Below are 24,999 nucleotides of genomic sequence, written 5' to 3'. Positions count from 1 at the left end.
TACAATTTGTTTTTTTCTCTTTGTAGTTATTATAGGATATTTCAAATTTCACAATCATTGTATCAAATTTTATATATTATCACAGAATTAATTAATAAAAATGGACCTCTCTAGTACCCTAAGACTACACCTTTGCTATGAAAGTGTTCTCCCCATTGTTTTTCACTTTTTCTTCTTTTGCTACAAAAGTACTATTATGTTGCAAAAAATCATATGAATGTAATCAATGCATCCAAAATGGTATCCATTTTAATTACAAGTACAAAAAAATCATGAGTTTGCCAAATCTAATGCCCTAAGGAACCTTTTTATCTCCAGAAAAGAATGAGGGAAAAAACAATGTGTAAAAACAAAAAGTGGGAGGGTTTTTTCTCAATGCTTTTCAAAATGGAAAAGTACCAGTCATCCATATATGGTTTAGGGTCTTCTGAAGACCATACTTCTGCACTGCTTGGTGACCTGCCCTAAACCCGTCTCCGTAAACTGGCGAGATGTCGGATTCAATCTGGTGCTTGAAGAACTCGCCGAGCTTCATCTCAAAAGGGGGTCTTTTCCCTTTTCTAGATGTTGAAGATGAGGATGAGGCTGACGCCGAAGTGAGTTCAGAATGCAACCACATGTATGCCATAACCTGACATATACCTTCTTCGACGTTTTGACTTAGGGTTCGGTAGCCTTCACAAATAGAGCAGATAGCTTAGAACGAAGTACATCGATTTGATGACAGATATTGAAATGTATGATTAAATTCCTTAAATCTTAAAGCCTAAACTCCAAAATGGATAACAAAGTTCACATGATACTCCACATTCAAAGAATTTCTAGGTGAAATAGTACCTTTAAGCCGCAGCCATGCATGCATCATCTCGTGAGCTAGGATCGATCCAGTAAGCAATCTGAAAAGATAAAAACGAATTGTATTCATAAATAGAATCATGATTCATCCAACCACAAGATGAGGAAACAGGAATATGCAAACATATAAATCCAATAACAAGAATATGAAGAAAAATACCATGAGCAAACTAGCAGACACAAAGGCAGAAGAAAAAAACACTGAAGAATTTTTCCCTTGCAGAGCTAGATTTGTTAACTTTGAAAGATTTATGTACTCATAAGCATTGAGCTTTGTGACTCTGGAATTTGTAAAAGCATTGAATTATTACCTTGGAAGTCCGAATAAAATGAGAATTGCCGTCACATCGCAACGTCTGGTCAATTTGTATGATTGTGTTCTCATGTCGACCGCTCTATTTCCTGCCCCAAGTCTCGGTCGTCTCGAGATCTGATTAAAGTTCAAACGCAATGTATCATTTAATAGCACGGACAAGAGAGAAGGAAACGTCACTAAAGCCGAAAACATAAAAAGAAATCTTACGCTGCTGATCGTCTGCTCTTCCGAAAGGCAGAGTCCTCGAGTTTCTGGCATGTGATAGTGACCCTGGCCAAGATAACGAATAAGCAGGATGAAAACTAAAACATTAAGATCAAATTTATCAGATATTATAATATAATTACTATGAATAGGTGAAAATGCATTTTTACTTACATGCTTCTCCCCCTCTCTTGCTTCATTCAGGGCTTGTCTTTCAACCAAGAGAAGTGGAATTTGCTGCTCCAATTTCATGTCTAAGCTTTCATAAAATCTTTGTATATCAACATAAAGCGGTTGGCATTCGCTTGTATCCATGATTGCAGAGTCAAGGCACTCTAAGCAAAGCTTCCGGCCATCATTAAGACCGATATATCCAGTCTCTCGTGGCTGTGTATGAAGATAGAAAATTTTAATTACACTGTTCACAATAAAAGTTCATTCGTGATAAAATTTTTCATTCATACTAACCTCCATTCGCTCACAGCTGCAACATCTTGGAGTGTTATCGTGTTCATGAGAAGGGCAATATTTTTGGACCCAGAATGGATGTGCCCTATATTCAATAAGACCAGCAGGGTTTGTTGGAATCTGTCAAAAGATATATATTACCGAAATTAACAGCTACCGCAATGAGGTATAAGGTGTAAATTACTAAATTCGGGTGAAAATTGAGTAACATATACTTAATTAATGCCAACACTTGAGAAGCTATAAAAACATCATGATCTCACAAACGACATCGGCTTTAGTCCTATACCATCAAGAACACGATGCACAAACTTTGATAACAAAACATCTTTCCACTCTTCTCATCCATTTTTTACATATTACATGGTAAATGGAAAAGAAACTTTATACTTTTTGGCCTTTTGGGTGTCAATTACAATGAAGGGGAGCTTTGGAGCAACGGTCAAGCTGTCTCCGTGTGACCTCAAGGTCATGGGTTCAAGCCGTGGGGTGAAGACAGAATCTTGTGGAAACATTTGAAGGAGGGAAATCTTGACATAGTGAGTACCTACAAGCTCTTATCTAATGAAAATTTAAATGAAGACCAAACTTTGAACATCATTTGGAAATGGAAGGGTCCTCAAGGAATCAAAGTGCTTCATGTGGATTATGGTGCATAAAAGGCTTATGACTGCGTGTAGAAGAGCTAGATTTTTTGGAGCTAGCTCGGACTGCCACCGCTGTCTTGGACAGCAGGAAACGCTGCTACATGTGATGAGAGACTGCCAGGTAGCAGCCAGGATTTGGTCAAGCCTTATCCTCCCTCAACATCTAAACAATTTCTTTAGAGCTCCCTTTGATCTTTGGGTAAGATTGAACCTCATATCACACATTGGTAGAAACAAAGAGGATTGAATTTCTTGTTCTCCCCACCTTATAAAAGAGCTGTGGATACAAAGGATTTCATAATCCCCTACGTTCAAAATATCAAAGAGGCCTTCAAGAAGGAATCTCTCATTAGACACCCCCCAGATAGAATTGAGGCTCACATAAAATGGAAGCCTCCTTCCCTGGGGTGGGTTAAAGACGACTCGGATGGAGCTTCGGCGGGCAATCTTGGGTGCGGCGGGTTGCAGAGGGATGCTTAGAGATGAGCATGGAAGATGGATTGCTGGGTATGCGATGAATGTAGGAGTCACAACCGCTTATCAAGCGGAATTATGGGGCATTTTGAAAGGTCTTGAGGTGACTTGGGACTTGGGCTTTAGAAAGGCAATTATAGAAACAGATTTTAGAGCAGCCCTAGCGATGTTACAGAAGCCAGAGAAATCCTCACAACACCCTGATCCTATTATTAGATTACACCGGATGAGGAGTAGGGATTGGAGAATGAAATTTACTCTCCTTCAGGGAAGGAAACAGAGGAGCAGACCTCCTAGCAAGAAAGAGCTTAAGCTTGAGGTTTGGATTCAGTTTTTTGGATCAACCATGTGTTGAATTGAGGAATGTTCTGTCTGATGATGTTAGAAGGGTTCAGTTACCCGCTTTATCTCTGTAGTGTAGTCTTTGGGCAAAAGCCCCGTTCATTCACCAAAAAAAATATATATATCAGATTAAGCTGAGTGCATTACATCCTTTGGATGCAGCCCTTTCCCGGACCCTGCATTAATGTGGATGCTTGTACACCGGGCTGTCCTTTTTTGGGTATCAATTACAAATTTACAATAAACAAGAACATAAAATTTGTACTCACGAAATGCTTGCAGACGTCACATTTTGGATGGTAGCTTTCCTTATAGCATGATTTATGGTAAGGGTAATTTCCCGACGTGGAGAACTACAAAAGCAAGAATGCATGTGTAAAAACAACAAATCCGTAGCCATGCAAGAAAAACCCATTAATGGAAAAATGAAATAAAGAACAGCATTTTGGCAGGTAAATGGAAATTCGGGCACCTCATAATCAGAGATCGGTAGGTTGCAAGCATGACAGCGGAAGCATTCAGGATGCCAGAAAGCATTCAAACAATTTAGATATCGTCCATAACCAATCTCAGTATGGCAGCCAGCACAAATCCTATTATGCAAAAAACTAAAAAACATTCAAATATTTCTGCATGATGCGAAGTTTTCAAACCAACAAATTATGATATATTTTGCAGGCGAAAAATTAAAGTTATTGGGATCTGTGTTATTTGTTTGCTAATTGAACTAGACGTGCAGTTATCAATCAATTACGGTAACTTTATGGTATATATGGTACAATATATTTGAAGAGGATACTAAAGATGAAGATCACTATGCATATGTATATAGATTATTTGATAAATGAGAATACCAATGTATTATGCTACATACTAGTTCAGTTACATCCTCCTGTTCCTCCCAAAAATATCCATAATGAGGCATATGAGTGCAAGTCAATAAGTAGTCTAATAAGGACCAGCAAGAATAGACGGGGAAAAATATGTTAATGAATACAAAGGAGTAAAACAAACATCAAAATAGAGAATTCGAAATCATCAAGCATGACAGAATGGTAAATGGTGAACAGATAAATTTAGATGATAAATTGATAATCTTAGCATGCTCATTTAAGTAGTCAAACAAAAAGTGTTGAAATGGTGATACCAAATTCGTACAATATGGTGACCTGTCCTCTAACTCGTACCTTGATCCCATTGGGAAATACACTGGTACTGGAATTGGAACCGCCGGATGGGGTTGATACATGTTCTCGTTTCCATATTTCGGAGGAGACTCTAGATTTAGGCTTTCTTCTATAGCTCTGGCAAGTTGTTCATCTTCTTCTAATTGAGATCTGTAGTCTACATAATAGACAGAAAAACTCATTGACGTATATTCCATTGTAGTTGGTTTTTCAAAACACAATTTACAAGGTTAAGGTAACATATATCATCTATAAAGGACAGAGCGCCGGATCCAAAAATATGTAGAAGTAACAGTTAATGTTCAACACAAGCAGAAATTTTCCAATGTAAACAAACTGCAAAAGCAAAACAATAGTAAATAGCTACGACTAAATAAGTTCTATTCAATTCTATAGCAACTGAATTTACCATTGTAATTGACAAAGACTGCATTCAATAGACTATCACAGACTTGATATCAAATTTTTCCTAATTAAAACTAAAAGAACGCAATGGTGTAAATGCCTTATTTTTCTTTTAAAATATACAACAACAGTTTGGAGTTATATCACTCACCATTTACATGGTTTCCTCTATGATTTTGCTCTGCCAGAGATAATGCAATGGCACGATCTATATCTTCGTTCTCATTCTCAGGCCAAACATCCTGCATCCAAATTCCCATCAACATATGTTTGAAAAGTTGGACAAACAGGAAATAGAAACAATGGCATATTTCAACACTTTGCAAAATAATGCATTCAAAAGCAATTGTTAAGGAGTTCTCACGTTTGTTACACCAGACGTCGATGGCAAGTAAGAATCCGCATCCCCGTTATAATACGAATGGTAATGCCCTTCCGAAATCTTTTGGTCGGAGCCTTTGAAAAATTTGCTAAGCCAACCCATAATTCAAGTTGCTATATGTTCATAATAGGTACAAATTCCTTCCTGAAAATCAAACAGCCAACAATAGTTCAATTAACTCGAAAACTCCAATACTATTGGAATTTGGGAACACCACTACTATTGGAGACATGGGTTAAGTGAAATTCAAAGAAACTATTTCCATCTTCATAATATGTATGCATTTCAATTTGCATACTCCAAACAATAGTTTAAAGGGCACAAACTGACAAACTCGATTTCGATTCATTTCGACATCTTCAGCAAAAACAAATTGACTTTTTAGCCTCAAACAATGACTTGGGCAGAAATTGCAATGGATCAAAATCATAGTTTGCAAAACTATAAACAAACCAAACACACCTTTAACAACTGAAGCTGCAGCTAAAGAGAAAAAAGGTACATCTAGAAAAAAACAGTTCAAAAGGAATCACTACCAAATATATATGAGAACTGAGACTCAAATTGCCACTCTAAGTAAATAACTCCAAAATTAAAGAACCCAGAAGAACAAAAAGTTTTTTTTTCCCCAAGCTCCATAGGTCAATTAAATTGATTACATAAAAATAAAAATCCAAATCCTGGGGCAATAATTCAATAATAAAAAGAAAAAAACAATAAATAAACTCACCTCTTTCTTCAGAAAAAGCAGAGAGAACAAGATCAAAGTAAGATTCTAGAGCATGTAAATTTGCTTCTCCTTTTCTCTCTCCAGCAACTGCAAACTTGATGATGATGATCTAAGAAACTTCAACTCAAGTTTTTGTATGTGTCAAGGGAAAGCAAATAGAAGGAACAAGGAAGGAGAAGAAACAAAGCAAAAAATGTTTTATTTTTTTTTCCTTTAATTTCAGAAACGAGAAACACGAACACGTATACTCCACAATATCATTGACAAAGAGGAAAAAAAAATCAAAATTTTAAATTAAAAAAAATAATCTTTTTACAATTGGAAACAGGGGAAAGTATAATAAATGCACGGGATTTTTCAGAAAGGTCAAAAATTGATGAGATTGATGATAACACCAAAGGGGGGAAGGAAGAAGGTTTGACAAAAAAAGGGTTTTGGAAATTGATTAATTAATTTATTTATTAATAATAATAATAATTTATGGTGTTGTGTTGTATGGGAAACAGTGGTTGTGACAAATTCAACTATTTGGGACAAAAGACTGTGAAGAAATTCAACAAGAAACAAGGTTTGTGTTGTTTAAGTGTGTTGTGTTGTGTGGGGTCCTCTTGGTTCTTTGTTCTTTCTCTTTCTTCAAAGGAATGAGATTGAAGAGAAAGAGAAGAATGAGAAGAGAAGACCCAAAAAACACAAAAGCAGAAAGAGAAAATAAATCCCAAACCCAAACGCGGTAATCCCAGAAAGTTTCTTTTATGAAAACATTAGTTTAGACTAGATTAGAGTTAAAGTATTATTGTACGATATATTGATATAATATAATTGTTAAAATGCTTTTCAAATTTTATTATATTTATTATTATTTTGCATAGAATGTGTCATTAAAACAATGTGAAAAAAATGCATCTCATCAATTAAAATAATGGTATTGGGCTCTCTTAATTAATACTGCTGGCCAGGAATTTCTAACTTTTTGTTTAAAAAATTGAAACGCGTAAAAAAAAATCAAAATTTTGCTAATGAATATTGTAAAATATCTGCTATAGTTTTTTTTTTATCATGAAATATATTATAATTTTTTTGAAAAAAAATAATGTTAAACCTTTAGTCCTTTAGTATACTTGTCAATCATCGTACCAAAAGAATTGTTAACTTGATTAAGCATTTAGCTAGATATTTGAAAAATACAGTAATAATGGCAATATTCTAATCTTTTTATATATATATACTCATTGCATTAAAAATTATTAAAAACTCAACTTTCCAATAATTTTAATAAAATATTTTATTTCATTAATACTCTTAAAATATATTTTCAAAAATAATATCATCGTTACTTTTTTAAATTAATGTCTTAATAAGATATATATACGAGAAAGAGTGAATTAATGAATCATCAATTGGTATTTGAAAAATCCAAAAGAAATGACAAAAACAAATAAATTCAAATAGTCGGCAAATAATTAAGTCAACTTCAACAATGGTGGCTTAAGTTGGAACAAATCCAAAGGGAAATAACCAACCAATCATAAAATCCCCAAAGACAAAAAACAAAGTCAATAGTTAATAAACCGACCAAATTAAATGACTTTATTAGCTTCCATCGTACTTGCCTAGGAATCTACTATACTACCAATAATAACTAACAAAAATTCACGTTTCACATTTTTTGTCTTTTAATTTTAAAAAAATTAGGTGACTATCTAATATATTTTTTATTCATTTTACATTTGAGTAAATAATAATTAACTCTTGATTTGGACTAAAAAATTTAGATATAAAAATAAAATATGTAATATATTTTAACATTGTAATTTTGGATAATTTTTAAAATTGTGGGATGTACGTTTAAAAATTTTTAAAAATTTGGAGTTTGATTTGTATACCAAAAAATCGAACGGTCTAATTTCTATACTTCTCACAGATCAAACGGTCTAATTTTAGCTTCTAACATCACAACTGCGTAAAACACTCATACACTTCATAACTGCGTCCTACACCATTCTCCCTTCCATATCTAAATTAAAAAAAATGCTTGATTTGTTCATTAACTGGTTTTCTATTATTTTTCTTTGTTAATTGCTCTCTTCTCTTCCCGGTGTATATTCATAAAATTTTAATCCCTTAATTTTACCAATTACTACTTTATTTGTTAGTTAATTTTTACTCTTAACATTTAAGGGATTAAATTATTATTATTATTATTATTATTGTTGTTGTTGTTGTTGTTGTAATAAAATAAATATTGATGAACAAAAATATCAACTGATTACTGATGAAAAATTTAATTTTCAAATGTTTCTATCTCTAGTACATTAATTAATTAATACAAAATTATTGACAAATGAGAGATTATATAAAAGAATCTGAAATAGTAATGAAGAAAGGAAAAATTACGACATTACATTATTAGAATACGACGTTTCAAGCGAAGCACTTGCTAACTAGAAAGTTGATTAATATTATTATTATTATTATTATTATTATTACTATTGATAATAGAATTAGAGTTTTCAATTATTGGTGGAAGACGACGTTGACGAATTAATCTTAAGCAGAGATGTGCCTTTACAGGTTTATGATCAGAACCATTAATTTCATCCATGGATTCATAAGAATGTAAAGTTGCTTCAATGTCACTTTCATCTTCTATTTTGAATAATATGCGATCGGTCCATGCTGGCACTCGAACCTGCTTTAATCACATTAATTATCTCATAAATTAATTACGATGAATGTCAATAATAATAAGCTAAAACCACACACTAACACAAAGCTTTAATTAAGTAATTAAATACACACGTTGTTTGACTATAATGTAATAAATAAACCGGTTGTTCGTTCTTAATAACCAATAATAAGAATAAATGATAAATAAGTTCTTAACTTATTTATCTTAAAAAAATTTTTTTTGATTAATTAATATAAAAATATTCATTATTTTTTAAAATGTGAAATTAACATTTAAATTTTTTAGAGAGATCTTATTTTTATATATTTTAGACGAAAGAATTTAAATATCTTTTATTTTAAAATAACATAACGCTTTTATATTTTTAATAAAGAATAAATTATTATTTGTACCCATAAAAGATACAGAAGCTGACAAATGTACCCATATAAGAATAAAACGATAATTGTAACTATAGAAAATGGCTTATATGTGTCAAAAGTACCTAACAGACTAATTGTGTAACCAATGTCCGGTACTTTTGGCACACGAAAGTCATCTTCCGTGGTTACAATTGTCGTTTTATTTGTCGGCGTCTATATCTTTTATAAATACAAATGGTAATTTATTCTTTCAATAAATTAAAAATTTATATATTTTTAAATTAAAAAATTAAAGGTTTATTTATATTGTTTTAATAAGAATAATAAACATATGATCATAAAAAAATCTAGCTAGCTAATTAACTCTATTAGTAGATGTCATAATAATGTTGTGATGGAATTTAATTATACTAGAATAAGATTAATAATGAGATGACCTTGTAACTTGTATCATAGTTGCTACTTCCTTTGTTGTATTTATAAGTAGGCTTAAATGTCAATGTTCCCTCACAGAAGCCATTGAATATTTGTCCACGCCCAGCTTCTTGTAAAAGCTGATCTTTTCCATGCAGCCTCTGAAATGAAAAATAATTAAAAGGGACTAATTATTTTATTTTATTTTAATTCATGGTAGCAATTTTGTTGTGTACTATATGGTGCATATCTATGTATGCATTATTTAGTTATGCAAAAAAATGTATTAATTACAAGTTCTATATTTTTAAGGATATAGTTTATATTTAAAAAAAAATTAAATGAGGATTATATATAATTCAATACCTGATGAAGGTCATTGTTGATAAGATTTCTGGCTGGATAAGTATCAATGCCTTGAAGCCTGTAGTTTAAATCTCCCAACCAAATAGTAATATGTGATGGTCTTGAATATGGATTCCAATTCTTAGAGAATAGAGAGTGTGATATGTGCCTACATTCACAATTTCTTTCCTCTACCTTGCTTGCATGAGCTTATGCAAATTTTAAATAATTAACACATTAGTATGTAATAATCCAATATATCTTTGAAGATATTTTTAAGAAAAGTTTATAATTAGAAATTAATATATGATGTTGTCTAAAATCACAACTTGAAAGCTTAATTATATCATTATTTAAGTTTTGTATACTCATTCTTTTTATATTATAGTACCAAATTCATACATTATCTTTTTTATAGTATTTTTTTTTGGTAATTATCTTTTTTATAGTATAAATTTTATTTTCTAATATTTTTGTCATGATATTATTTCTTCTAAAAATTTAAGTTGATAAAAAAAAACACACGAATAAATAATATTTTTAACATATTTTTTTGAATAAAAGTTTCTTTTGAGTTTGTTTGTATTTTTTTATAAATTTTTTTCTCTTTTAATAATTTGTCTTATGCTAAATTTTCTTTTTTTAGAGATCAATAAAGATTGCACTCTAGACTTTCGGATCATAAAAATTCTAATATCATATAGTAAAATTACTTTTTCAAAAAACTTAAATTGAAGAAAAAAGATATATAAATAATTATATCTCTAACAATTTAAAATAATTTTAATTATGAATTATATATCCCTTAAATATATATTTACCAGAGAGATGGCAAGAGATGAAAACAATTCTAATGCCTTTGTAGTTAATTCGGATTGCAACAGCTCCTTTCTTTCTTCCAATTATTCCTCCAAATCCCCCAATTGACTGTTTGTCCATCTTCAATTCTGCATATAGTAAAAACTATTACATTTATTAGTAGTATGATTTTGAAAAAAAATAACACTAATAAAAAATGCTAAAAAAATAAATTTTTATCATTCTAGTAATTAATTTCTTAAAAAAAAGTTACCCTTTAGTATATTTATTTTCTTTCCATTGATCAATATATATATCATCATTCTCTTTCAAACATATAATCATTATTGCATAAGGGTCAGAATATTGTACCTGTAATGGAAGATCTTTTTGCATTTGATGGCCCAAATAGGTAGAGCTGCAAAGATCCCATTATTACTTTGCCTATCATGCTTCATTTAATTTAAGGAAAAAAATTATGGAAAAGAGAAGAACATTAATTATTAGTTAGTATACAAACAAAAGAAAATCAAAGATGGTCCTAATTTTGATGATGACAGAATAATACTGTAAATAACAATTGTTGTGCTTGTAAATTCATGTAACGAGGTGCAAGATATTATTAATAATACAAGATTTTATATACTTTTCTTTTTAAGTGAAGTTCCAGCAGTTGCATTTTGTGACATGACACTTATTAAGAGATAGATATAGAGAGTTAATCTTCATTTTGGTTTTTGAAATTGATAAGTTGCACTAATTTAGTTTTTGACTTCTCAATTATTATAATTTGATTTTTCGAATTTAAAAAAGTACATCAATATAGTTCCTCATATATCTTTCGTTGCCAGAATTTAACACCGTTAATAGTATAGTTTAAGCCTTGTCACACTAGACATATATTAAAACGACGTGGTATGCATTTTAGGGTTAAAGAAGGCAGTAAATGATATTATTTAAGGGTTTAAACAATACTAAAACATTATACCCTTTCCTTTTAATATTGTTCAAATCCTTTTATTATTGAGCTCTTTTAGCATTAAAACGTGTAAAATATCGTTTTAATATGTTCAACATGATAAGACTTGAGTTATCTCACTAACAATATTTTTAGTAATTATATTAGTGCATTTTTTTAATCTAAAGAACCAAATTATAATAATTAAAAAGTCAAGAACTAAATCAGTATAATTCGTAAATCTCAAAACTCAAAGTGCACTTAACTCTAGATATAGATATAGATATAAATTCTTCTATACTATATATAAAACATGGTGCATGGCATAAGGTATGAACATAGGTAAGGTGCATCATCACTCATCAGAAGTTGACAACACATTACAATTGGATAAACTTTCACAACTTATTGCGCCACACTTCTAAGTTCTATCTCCCTCAATCTTAAAGCCGAACCAAAAGTTAAGGCTTTTGTACTTTAAACAAAAAAATCTACCAAATAATAATAATAGGTGGTCAATAATTTTTAGTTAAACACAATTTTCTTAACTAGGCCTACATAATTTTTTTTGGGGGGGGGGTCATTTACTACCTTAGCTTCTTGACTTCTTGTTTTCAGTTGGTGAAACTTAATATCATAATTTCTTTGACTTTGTCATTAGGATAATTAATTGGTTTCATTGTTATATTAATAACTCAATCTTGGCTAAGAAAATGTTGATGATGTAACATAATAAGTCTAAAAATAATAAGATAACTATTGACATTAAGATGTCTTATATAAAAAATTATATATAATTGACAACTATTAAATCATTTAATTTATTTTGACTAAGTTGTTATATATAGTATGTGCCAATATTTTAATTATCATTTTAGGTATCTTGAGTTATCATCTCACAATAATGATTTACGTGTCCAATCAGTTATAACTCAAATAATATAGTCTCTCATTTTTTTATTTAGAGGTCTCGAATTCAAATCTCACTTATAACTTAAAAAAAAAAAAAAACTTACGTGTGAGTTTCATGTAGAGCTTCTTTGAGGAGTGTTGCAACTTTTCTTTCTTTTGGAGCTTCTTGCAATCCAACTGCTAAAAGTTCAAATTCCCGGTTGCTACCAACCATATCTGCCAGCTCTTCAAACGAAACCTAATAATATTCACAATTTAATTAAATTAAAACATACATGAAAAATCAACAAACGAAGTTCATAACATATATATTTGGTTTCTCGTTTGAAAATTTTCTAAAACCGATCATATAGTAATATATGACCCTTATTATATTCAATTCAAATTAAACTACTAGCAATCAACAATATAATTAAAGTTTTTTTTTTCAAACGAAAAACCTTACTTGTTTAAATTAGAATTGTTATCTGCACCTGGCCATTCATATTCCAAGTTGCTATGGAGATACATAGATCCGAATGAGTTGAAAAGTTGCAAACATTTTCAGCTTCCACCGTTCTTATTCCTATGTGAGTTGGAGAAGCTTGGTTATGAATGAAACTCATTATTGGCCTCCTCTTCCACCTTGAATAATTCTTCCTGAAAAATATTCAATAATAATTCAATGTCACAAAATATTAAGAAAATATATGTATGTGTGGTAATAATAATAATAAAAAAAATGTTGATCATCATAATTATTCCATAATTTCACTTACCCTTTGCAAAAGAGGTTCCCCATTGTGGTGTTAATTTCCCAAAAAGAAGAAGATTATTTTGAGTGAAAAGTCACTATTTTTATGAAGGATAATATAATAAAAAGAGAGATGAAATGAAGGGTTTTTAAATTCATTGACTTGGACCATACTTATATAGAGATCATGCACATGACAATTATTTATGTGATGCTTCTCTACCATTCTAGAGATCTTGAATATAATTGAATCAATTTAAAATTGAAACATTTGAATATGATATATTGTTTGTTTTTTTCTAACGAGTTAGGTTGAGTCTAGTTGACAATGAAGAGAAGTTAAAAACAAAGTTGAAAAGGACCATTGAGTTAAGATTATACCACACACCATGCAATTTACGTCAAGCAAACATACACTATCTTAAATCTAAATTATAAAAGTCTAATAAATGATACGTCTAAGATTATTGTCAATGGAAGGAGTAATTAGAGGCTGCTACAGCTATATATTTGGATCTATATAGCTCCAAATCTTTACTTTTTTCAGAGTCTATCTGAAAAGTTTCATTAATAATAATAACGAGTAATAAAAGAACTAAATTATTATAATAGCTTGTTTAATGCCAACATGAGTTTTTTTTTTCCTTTAAAATTATTATTAGGTATATAAAATCCATTTGCAATTTGAGATTTATCTTTTTTTTTTGTAGATTTAATTGATATTATGGTGTATATATTATGTATAAAATTTACATATGTGCACGTATTATTTGGTACAAAATTTACTTAAAAATCGTTTATAACTCATCATTCATGTGTTCTATATTAAAAATATAGAAATGATCGTAAGAACGATAGTTTTAGGGTCTTTATGTTTATCCTGCATAGCATAGTAGTATTTGAACTCTATTTTTACCTATTAATTCTTTTTAACTAACAATTCTTTCATGAAAGTTTGAATAAGAAAAATATGACTACCAAACGATTTAAATTATTTTCCCCATGTAATTAAGAGTCTTGTGAAATTTGTAAATATGTTATTACTAACTATATTTAAGGGTTAGTACATTTATAAAATGAAATACTACTACAAATGTATCGAAGAAAGATGACAAATCCCACTATAGAGTGAGTAATAAAGCATTGATTCATGACCATCTAGCATGCATAAATATTTAAACAAAAACTTAGTATTTTTTCCTTACATTAAAACAAATATTAATTAACTTTATTCTTTTTCACTAAAAATATTATCTCTTAAAATTTTCCTAATTATATAATACATACTGAGATTTATTAATTGGCGGCTACATTAATCCGAATTGGGAAAGGATAATTCAACCCAACACGTGGATATTAGTGTGCTATTGCTGAAGTAGTTTGGCTACCTATAAAACATTTCCACATGTTCATACGAATAGACTCAATAGAAAAATGCTAAAAGTATACGAAATCCTTTTGGCGCTGACCATATTAAAAACCGCTATTATTATCTCTATTATGCAAGCTATTGAGTTGAAAAGCTAATATTCTAAAAAAGTGTAAACTAAGAATAAAAAATACAAATTAAGATACTAAAAAAAAAATTTACTCGCTAAACCTACTTCAAATAGATAGTTTGTTGGTAATTTTGCTAAATATTTTGAATAATTTTATTAGACTAATTCAATATTTAATAGATATTGAACTATTTTACATCTTTCATAATTAAAATAAACAAAATATTGTTAGAAAATAAAAATGATAATTTAATCTTCAGATATAACTATAATTGATTGTTACTAGGAAAAAAAAAAAGAAAAATACTAATATTTCTTCTCAAAAATACCCTTGCTAAAACAAAAAAGTATCTTCATAAACAAAATTAAATTTGACTACCTGAAATTAAGTAGAAAGCATGACTCTAATAAATTGCAAGGGTAAATGGATGATCCAACTCTTCAACCATTAAGACCATCATCATCATCCCCATCTTCATTTTCATCTTCACCGCAATTACAGTGATCTTCATCTTCATCTATTACCAAAATAGAAAATAAATAAAAACAAATTGATATATGATAACAGAATATCAGAAGGAAATTACCTTTACAGTAAAAACCACGCAACCAAGTTCGACCACACATGAAAGCTTCATCATCCTCTGAGTACCTTCTAAGAACTCGACCACCAATACTAAATTCAGACTTAGACGCCACATTCGTAATGGGAATACTCAGCAAGTCACAAGCCATCTTTGATAATTCTGGAAAGCGTTTCTGAGTATACTTCCACCATTCCAATACATCCAAATCCTCATAATAATCAAAGTTCAAATTTGGTTCATCCAGATAGACATCAAGTTGATTCTTTCCAACTCTTAGTGCAAGTTCATGATGTTTCAACGCCTTCAATACATAACAGTCACCAAGTAAACATGAGTCAATTTATAAGAGAAAAAAGAAGGTTAAATCATATATAAAATTGAATAAATTTACTTACACCAAACATTCTCTGCTTCATTTCATTTAATCCAGCTGAACTTGATGGTGCAGTACGGGAGCGAGTTGGAGTAGCACTCTGCACATTGGAAGTAATAGAAGGAATGTTGTAGTTGCTTGTATATCCATCAAAAAGCTTATACAACTTTCTTTTCACATGCTCTGTCTTCTCATGACTTGTAGAAGGATCAATTTTTGAAAAGAGAAACTCCAAAGAAGAAAGCTTAATCCGGGGATCAAGAACTGCTGCAAGTCCAAGCACAACACTATACTCCTCCCAATATGTCTTAAATTCTATTAGCATTTTTTCTCCCACACTCCTTATCACCTCATCTTCACTATTTAAACTTTCTTGCAGGGTCAGTTGAATTTGGTGAATTTGTAAAAAGTATAAGTTGGAAGTGGGATACGATGTGTCGGAAAACAATTTGGTAATGTCAAAGACGGGAAGTAAGAATTTATACATCCTTTCGGCTCTTTTCCATTCTTCAACAGAAGGACAGCACTTAAAATCATGATCTTTCGCTTGAAAGTTAACAAATGCACTGTGTTTTTTGAGAGCACATTCAAGCATCAAATAAGTTAAACTCGATCTAGCAGGATTATCTAGACGTAATTCAAGCTTGGTGCCTTTACCACCAAGCGTTGCAATGCAATTTTTAAACTCTGTCCTCCTACTATCTGATTCCGTCACATATGCAACACTTTTCCTAATCTTGTCCAATATATCATGACATGCTTCCAATCCTTCTTGCACGATAAGATCCAAAATATGGGCACAACATCTCACATTAAAAAACTCTCCATCACATAACAACCAATTCTCCATACACAAATCAGTTTTCAGATATTCTTGCATGCCATCATTGTATGGATTATTGTCATAAGTGAGAGAAAAAATCCTTTTCTCTATTCCCCACTCCCTCAAACATTCTTGAATTTCTGAAGATATTTGAAATCTACTACTGTAAGGAAAAGGTATGTAGCGAAGACCAAGAATTTTACTATTCAACTTCCAGTTTGAATCAACAAAATGTGCACTCACAAATATATAATCCTCAAAAGTAACTGTTGACCATAAATAGGAAGTTAGACAAATCCTACTAGGAATACTTGCTAGTGTTTGTTTGAGCTTCTCCTTCTCTTTCGTATGAATCTTCGACACAGCGTCTCTAATAGCGTCACTAGAGATGGGTACTATCGTATGAATCTTCACAGCATCTCTAATAGTGTCACTAGAGATGGGCACTGTAATTGGATTCATAGTATCCAACAAATCTACAAAGTCCTCTTCATCGAACACATTTATTGGCATATCATGCAGAAGTACAGCGGCAACAGCCTTCTTAAGTAACACCAATAGGTATATCGCAGGATACTTTGATTGCCCTTGCATATCCTTAACCAGTTGACGAGCATCTTCAATCTCAATTTCATCACATTGTTCAATATGGTGGATTAATAATGATGTCCCATCTAAACAATCCTCAACTTTTAATTCCTTTCCACAAGCATTACACCTAGCCCTTTCTTTTCCATCCTCTCCATCAATTTTGGTAAAAAAATTCCAACAATCAGAGATTGTTGACTTACACTTTTTACAGGTAGGTTCTTCAAATTCAGGTTCATGTGTGAAATCTTCCAAGTCTGTGAAATCTTCCATTTCCAGACTTGGCTGACTCACAGATTGGTCAGGTTGTTCCATTTTAATTGTCAAACAACAAAAATGGACTATTCAAGTTACTGCAGAAAACAACATAGCACAACATAACAATTATTTGAGTTCTGGCTTCTAAAGTTAATTAACTCACACTAACATAAAACGAAAAACATGTATCAGTATTTTTTTTTTCATGAATGAGTTTAATCAAATTGAATTTTAAAAAAGAAATACTGATCAAGTAAGTAAGTCGCAACTTAAAATAAGCACAACTGAATCTTACACAGTTAAAAGACAAAGGAGAGAAAAAAGAAAGGTGATATTGCATAACACAGGAAGCAGAGGACAAGGGTTCTTCCTGAATATTACTACACTACGAAAATCCGAAAATAATAAATATCCTAAACAATGTATAAAAGTTAACCATGATTAGAAAAAAAAAGCATATGAGTGACACGTATTTCTTTCATCTATACGTACCACAAGAAGGCAAGATGCGATCGCCGGAGACGAAGAGCGGAAGAAGAAGCAGCTCGCCGCCGGGAGAGAGAGTAACCTTCGCCGGTGATGGAAGAGAAGAAACGGAGAAAACAAGCAGAAGAGTGATCGAGTGAGAAATGGAAAGTTTCAGAAACCTAAAGTCATGATTGAGTGAGTAGTAACTGAGTGAGACTGAGAGTGGAATGTGGATAGTTTCTGATTTTCTGTGTATTCGCGCGCCAAATGTGTGTGTGTGTGTGTGTGTGAGAGAGAGAGAGAGAGAGAGAGAGAGAGAGAGAGAGAGAGAGAGAGAGCTCTACGTGTATTGGGCTAAATGGGCCTACATTATTTTGTCCATGGCCCAATTCTTTAGATGTTAGAGTCACGGTACATTAACATATTCACAGGCTTATACCCAAAAAAAAAAAATACACAGACCTTATACTAGCCCGACCCATAGTTTGTGCTTTCTATTCATATCTTCTTTTTTTCTATTTATGATATTTCTAAAACTATTTTTAAGATATTTATTAACAAGACTTTAAAAGTTAATAAATTATATATATTATAAAATCGACATCCATTGATAACAAAAAAATGATAAGATATAATTAAAAAAAAAGTTACTATAATGAATATAAAGTATGAATTTTATACTTGATAGATAATGTTAAAATTAGTAAAAATGTTCGCAAATTATTAGATTTTATTAATTATTAATTTTTTATTATTAAATTTATTTTTATTTTAATAGTACTTTCTTATTTTATCAAACTAAAAATTGTGAATCTGAATTTTATTTAAAATTTGTTAATTAATAAATTATTATATATATAAAATAAAATTTAATACTTCCGATATTAATTAAAATATAGGTGAGTTGACTATTAAAGTAAGTGTTTGATTAGATTAATTTTTTTGATGAAAAAAATATTATTTTAAAAAAATATTTTTATTAAATTTTAATTATATTTAAATATATCTTTTAAAAAAATTTATTAAAAAATAAATTATTTATTTTTTGTAAAATCTAATAATACCTTACTTTTAAAAAGAAAAAACAAAAGTTTTTAATTATTTTTTGTTTACCAAAAACATCATTTACCACATACCTATAAAACCTTTCCACTTGTTCACACATAGTGACAACTAAAAGTATACGAAATCCTTTTGGTGCTGACCACGTTAAAGACTGCTATTATGCAAACTATAAAGTTAAAAAATAATATTCTAAAATAGTGATTTAAACATGAATAATTAACATATAAATTAATTTGATATTCTTCAAAACATTGAAAAATAGATAAGTCGTCAACTAGTTTTACTTTTACCAAATGTTTTGAGTAATTTTGTCGAATAAACCCAATCTTTAATGAAGATCAAGTTATTTTACATCTTGTAAGAAATTAAGAATTATCAAAGCTCAATTAAAAATGATAATTTAATATCCAAGATATATAACTGATAACTGTTTGTCAACTAAAAAAGAAAAAAAAACTAATAGCTCTTCTGAAAGATACTTCTGCTAAAATGAAAAGTAACTTCATAATCAAAATTAAAATAGACTACCTGAACCTAAAACCAAACAACCTCTTCACTTGTTCATACGGTACTCCTGAACAAAATTAGTTGAGTTTCTGAGAAATCATAACCAAAAACCAAAAACCAAAAATTAGGGACAAAATAACTAACTAGAAAGCATGATTGTAATAAATTGCAAGTGTAAACGGATGATCCAATTCTTCAACCATTTAGAGCACCATCATCATCATCATCATCTTCATCTTCATCATCATCTTCATCTTCATCACAACCCCATTCACATTGATCTTCATCACAATCACATAAATCTTCATCTGGGTAGTAGTAGAGGGAATGTTGTTGTTGCTTGTATATCCCTCAAAAAGCTTATACAACTTTCTTTTCACGTGCTCTGTCTTCTCATGACTTGTAGAAGGATCAATTTTTGAAAAGAGAAACTCCAAAGAAGAAAGCTTAATCCGGGGATCAAGAACTGCTGAAAGTCCAAGCACAACACTATACTCCTCCCAACACTATACAACTTTCTTTTCCCCCTACTGCTTACGAAATTGTCAATAGGGGGACAATAATTCTCATGGATACTCCAAAAGAGATCGACACCAAAAAACTGATTTCACTATCATTTCCTTTCCATTTTCGTATGGCATTTGGGGCATATGTATCTGCTAGAGGTTTGTTTTGTCCACCTTGAATTATATAAATCAAATCTTTATGAAAGAATACTTTAACGTACCTAACGCCCACTCTACTAATCTTGATATGTGCCATCAGATCAAACTTAATGAAACCAAAACAATTGGAGCTGAGAAAGCTGAATGCTATGTAGTTCAGACGTTAGCTACTTCAGTACTTTCCAATAAAACAACTCTTTCAGCAATTCAGCTCCTCATGCAACTAATCAACAATTTTAGGGACATATCCTTCCCTTTTGAGCTCCTCATATTATGCCATATATATCCGTAGCACGTACGTGCAGACCATCACCAGCATGAAACTCGTGCAATTGATTCTCAATTTCAATCCAGCTACAACCAGGATTTTTACTGACACCCTTTTGTCTCATCAACAATCTCATCCTTGCTGAATCTTCCAACATTTTCGAATTTGCATATATTTTTGATGAGATGATATAGTTCCCAGAATTTGAAGGATCCAACCCGTTCACCTATATCTACATTTTTCAGCCTTTGACACGCACCATGTAAAGCTCCTAATGTGACCTTATCTGGCTTTTCAGGCATTTTCTCAATGAGATCCCAAGCTTCATACAGATGACCAGCGCGCGCCAAAAGATCAACCATGCAAGAGTAGTGCTCAATTTTCGGCACTAATCCGAACAATGTGCTCATCATATCAAACAATCTATAGCCTTCATCAACCAGGCCTGCATGCACACAAGCAGAGAGCAATGCTACAAATGTTATATCATTGGGACAAGCACCACAACCCTCATCCAACATGCACTGAAATAGTGACAGTGCTTCCTTTGCTTTGCCATGAGAAGCAAGCCCAACGATCATTGCATTCCAAGAAACTTCATTTTTCCCGTGGCATGTCATTGAAAACTCTCTGTGCACCGTCTAAACTCCCACTTTTAGCATACATGTCAACCAATGCAGTAGCCACAAAGATATCATGTTGAAATCCTCTTTGTGATACATACTCTTCGTACTCTTTGTGATGCATACCTATCTTCCCAAACTATCTCTCTCTTCTCTCTCTCTATATATATACATACACAACACAAATTTAGTGTGAATGAATTTATTAGCATGTTAATTGTGATTTATACATAAAGTGGGGTTGGGACCCTTATAGAAGTTCTTGGCGGGCTAAAAAATTTTGATATGGTAGTAGAATGAGTGTTATACTTTAACGTGGTGATTTTTGGTATTTTTCAAAATTACGGGGTACACAAAATTTTAAAAATTTGGAGTACACAATCGGACCTACCGTTTTGTGTTGAAAAAATTAAAAAAATTTGGAGTACACAAATCGGATGTACTCCAAAATTTTTTTATTTTTTCAACACAAATCGGACGATCTAGTACAGAAATCAGATGGTCCGATTTGTGTACCTAAAAATTGGACGGTCCGATTTCTGTACTTCTTAAAAATCGGACGGTCCGATTTGTACTCCGTACATTAAATCATCTCACATTTTAAAAAAATACCACAGTAGATCACAATTTAAAAAAATACCATTATTAATCCAATATTAAAAATAAAAAAATAGTTCTTGGCGAAACCACATCCTCATCAATATGATTCATGGTGGTGAGGGCAAGTTGAGGACCCGCATCTTCTTGTATATCTTGGTCAGCAGCGGTCTGATTCCCATTTTCTCTGATATTCAGGAGCTCTTGTTTCAATTCTTGGATTTCTCATTGGAGATCTCGCAGTTTGTTTTGCATGTTGTATGAATGAAGAGCACCTGTCACTGTATGTTTATTCCATTGTAAGGCATTCCATTTGAGAGCGTTAACTGTATTTAAGTAATCTTCATGATCTAAGTCCCTTTCCAGAAAATTTAGTGTGAATGAATTTATTAGCATGTTAATTGTGATTTATACATAAACTCAAACTTGACTCACAAAAAGGTAAACCATAAATCCAAAGCATACTCTTTGTGATGCATACTCAAAAAGAATCCTACAAGATCAATAAGGGAAAGCTAGAATCTTCCCAAACTATATCTCTCTCTCTCACTCTCTATATATATGTATACACAGTTTCAAGAAATAACAATCAAAGATTAATGTATTGAAGTTTTTAGTTTGTAATATGATCGATCACCTTGCTCCTCCTTCCCCTTCGTTCTCTTGGAAGAGGCGGCGGCGGCGGCGGCAGGATTGGGGCCCTTGTAGAAGTTTCTGGCGGGCTAAAAAATTTTGATATGGTAGTAAAATGAATGTTATACTTTAACGTGGTGATTTTTGGTATTTTTCAAAATTACGGGAGTACACAAATCGGATCCACTTTAAAAAATTTTAAAAATTTGGAGTACACAAATTGGACCTACCGATTTGTGTTAAAAAAATTAAAAAAATTTAGAGTACACAAATCGGATGTACTCCAAAAATTTTTTATTTTTTCAACACAAATCGGACGGTTCGAGTACAGAAATCGAACGATCTGATTTGTGTACCTAAAAATCGGAGGGTCCGATTTCTGTACCACTTAAAAATCGGACGTACTCCAAAAATTTTCTATTTTTTCTACGATGTGCGCACTTGGCATTCTGAGAAAGAATCGAAACCGGTCAGAGAAACAAGAAAAATGGGAGAAAACAATGGACGGTGGCTCTAAGTCTAAGAGTAAAACAAGAAAGAAGCAAGCTCACAAAACCGGCTTGACTAAGAAGTTAGTTATTTATACTCGAAGAGTTAGTTGGCATTTTGCATTTTTGTTACTTTGCTCCTATAGAACCAAAAAAATAATAATTAATTTAAATTTTTGTTGATAAAATCTTAAATGCCGATAATATCATATTTTCATTTACTTAAAAAATATTTAATTCGGATATAGTTATAACTTAAATTAATTTGTAGATAGTTGGTATATACTAATCAAGTAATTATGCATTACCCAAATAATAAACAAATTAAAAGTGTATAATTCAAAATAATTCTAATATTTCATTCTTATTATCTAAGTTCTATATATATTATTTATCATTGAATTACCAATTATACTGTTAATCAATAAATTCATATCAACAAACAATATTTAATAAAATTTTCCGTTTAAATTTTATAAAATGTTTACTTAACAAATAAGATAAAAATAAAAATAAAAAAATCTAATAAAGTTTTTAACATAAAAATAAATATAATTTAGTTGAAAAGTACATTTACTTAAATAAAATACACTAATAAATTAGTTCAACCTCAAAATTATGTCAATATCTTATTTTGATTTTCGTTACAAGTATATTCTAAATGATTCTATGCAAATTGAATTAATTGGATCCGATTTAGCATGTATATGTTGTAACAGTAATAAATCTAATTGATTCGATTTATATATTAAAATAGGATATTGACGTAATTGAGACTAAAATGATTTATTAGTGTATTTTACTCTTAAATATACTCTTAAACACAGGTAAATATTAATTTTGTTATTTATTTACAAGATACTTCATTCGTACATAGTTGTAACTTAAATAAATTAGAAGATAAATAGTACTTATAATGTATTACACAAATAATAAAAATATTAAAATAGTTTATAATTCAAAATAATTCTAAAATAAATATCATTGTAAAATAAATGAAACTATTTTTTATTTTATAATATGTAAAATTTATAATTATATAACATATAATATTAATAATATAAATATTTTGTTTTATAATAATAATATTTGAGTAAAATACTCTACATAGATTAAGACACTAATTTGTAGTCAGTGACATAAAATTAACATAAAATAATGTCTATTTTGTTGTAATATAAATAATTAAGGAAGATATAATAAATATAAAATAAGAATATGTAAATAAGAAATTATAGTATTACTATTTACTACAATTACTATCACAATATATTAATATTATAGTATAAGAGAGAGAAGAGATTGTTGTTATTGATTTTGTGTGTAGTGTATAATCAACGGAGGCTTAACCTCCTATTTATACATGAATAGGGTCCACATTTTTAACCTTCATTAAATGGAAGTTCTCTTAGTAATATGAGTATTCTACTATGGAAATATTGAGCCATCCATGTTATTAATGGTCATCCACATCATTCATACTTATCACAACACTTCCCTTTGGATAACCATTTAGGATTATTGACTCATTAAAACCTTACTAAAGAAAACCCAATGAAAAAAACTTTAGTGAAGGAAAAAGAGTACAATATCCTTTGTGATGGGGACAGCCTCATTAAAAACTTTGTCAAGAAAAACTCAATGGAAAAAAACTTGACCAAGGAAAAAAGAGTACAGTCTCCCCCTCTTGTCGACATCATTTAATGTTTCGAAATCGGTGCATCCCAATCTGATGTACCAATCTTTCAAAAGAAAGTTTTGGGAGTGACTTTGTAAATAAATCTGTCAGATTGTCACTTGAGCGGATTTGTTGGACATCAATTGTCCATTGATTTTGAAGATCATGAGTGAAGAAGAATTTGGGAGAAATATGCTTTGTTCTATCACCTTTGATGTATCCACCCTTAAGTTGAACAATGCATGCTGTATTATCTTCAAACAAGACAGTTGGAGCTATCTTATGATCAATCAGTTCACATGTCAGGACAGTTGGAGCTATCTTATGATCAATCAGTTCACATGATGACAGAATATATTGGATCAAACTCCTCATCCAAAAACACTTGCGACTAGCTTCATGTATCACTAGTATTTCGGTATGATTAAAGGATGTTGCAGCAATCGTCTGTTTCGTGGACCTCCATGATATAGTTGTACCACCATATGTGAACAAGTATCCTGTTTGAGATCTCCCTTTGTGTGGATCAAACAAGTATCCAGCATCTGCATAGCCAACTAGTTGTGACTTGGATCCATAGGGATAAAACAATCCCATATCAACCGTTTCATGAAGATATCAAAAAGATTTGCGTGATTCCACTCCAATGTCTTCTGGT

The 24,999-nt window shown here is 30.9% G+C and overlaps 2 protein-coding genes across 5 annotated transcripts; both read right to left on the bottom strand.

Annotated features, from left to right (window-relative positions):
• Positions 1–46: 46 nt before the first annotated feature.
• On the bottom strand, positions 47–6,919 carry LOC112756222 (protein DA1-like). 2 transcript variants are annotated; one of them, XM_025804697.3, is made up of 12 exons: positions 6,011–6,919; positions 5,263–5,424; positions 5,050–5,140; positions 4,494–4,650; positions 3,779–3,914; positions 3,576–3,659; positions 1,844–1,963; positions 1,550–1,762; positions 1,379–1,441; positions 1,167–1,285; positions 838–896; positions 47–675 (listed from the first exon to the last, which is right to left on the bottom strand). In XM_025804697.3, the coding sequence occupies exons 2-12, from the start codon at positions 5,380–5,382 to the stop codon at positions 383–385; spliced, it is 1,455 nt and encodes a 484-aa protein (XP_025660482.1). In that variant the 5' UTR covers positions 5,383–5,424; positions 6,011–6,919; the 3' UTR covers positions 47–382. The 2 variants fall into 2 exon arrangements, with proteins under 2 accessions (XP_025660482.1, XP_025660483.1); XM_025804698.3 differs by having other exon boundaries at positions 3,779–3,899.
• A 1,347-nt stretch (positions 6,920–8,266) lies between these two features.
• LOC112756221 (type IV inositol polyphosphate 5-phosphatase 11-like) lies at positions 8,267–13,465 on the bottom strand. Of its 3 annotated transcripts, none has more exons than XM_025804694.3 (8): positions 13,247–13,465; positions 12,962–13,127; positions 12,593–12,726; positions 10,991–11,070; positions 10,642–10,767; positions 9,842–10,029; positions 9,499–9,636; positions 8,267–8,699 (listed from the first exon to the last, which is right to left on the bottom strand). In XM_025804694.3, the coding sequence occupies exons 1-8, from the start codon at positions 13,267–13,269 to the stop codon at positions 8,448–8,450; spliced, it is 1,107 nt and encodes a 368-aa protein (XP_025660479.1). In that variant the 5' UTR covers positions 13,270–13,465; the 3' UTR covers positions 8,267–8,447. The 3 variants fall into 3 exon arrangements, with proteins under 3 accessions (XP_025660479.1, XP_025660480.1, XP_025660481.1); XM_025804695.3 differs by having other exon boundaries at positions 10,642–10,783; positions 10,991–11,036; positions 13,247–13,407; XM_025804696.3 differs by lacking the exon at positions 13,247–13,465 and having other exon boundaries at positions 12,934–13,113.
• Positions 13,466–24,999: the final 11,534 nt, after the last annotated feature.

Source organism: Arachis hypogaea, chromosome 6, assembly GCF_003086295.3.
Source record: "Arachis hypogaea cultivar Tifrunner chromosome 6, arahy.Tifrunner.gnm2.J5K5, whole genome shotgun sequence".
Classification (NCBI taxonomy): Eukaryota; Viridiplantae; Streptophyta; class Magnoliopsida; order Fabales; family Fabaceae; genus Arachis; species Arachis hypogaea.
The sequence above is the reverse complement of the archived record's forward strand: the minus strand, read 5'-3'. Positions and strand labels throughout refer to the sequence as shown.

Bases quoted from the DNA above. Each gene is read 5' to 3' on its own strand.
- LOC112756222 (XM_025804697.3), bottom strand. From the start codon at position 5,382: ATGGGTTGGCTTAGCAAATTTTTCAAAGGCTCCGACCAAAAGATTTCG. The intron at 3,915-4,493 runs GTACGAGTTAGA...AATGTTTTTTAG, and splicing joins TATTTCCCAATGGGATCAAG to TTTTTTGCATAATAGGATTT. The intron at 1,286-1,378 runs GTAAGATTTCTT...AACTTTAATCAG, and splicing joins AAGAGCAGACGATCAGCAGC to ATCTCGAGACGACCGAGACT.
- LOC112756221 (XM_025804694.3), bottom strand. From the start codon at position 13,269: ATGGGGAACCTCTTTTGCAAAGG. The intron at 10,768-10,990 runs GTACAATATTCT...TACTATATGCAG, and splicing joins AAAAAGATCTTCCATTACAG to AATTGAAGATGGACAAACAG. The intron at 10,030-10,641 runs GTAAATATATAT...AATTTGCATAAG, and splicing joins CATCTCTTGCCATCTCTCTG to CTCATGCAAGCAAGGTAGAG.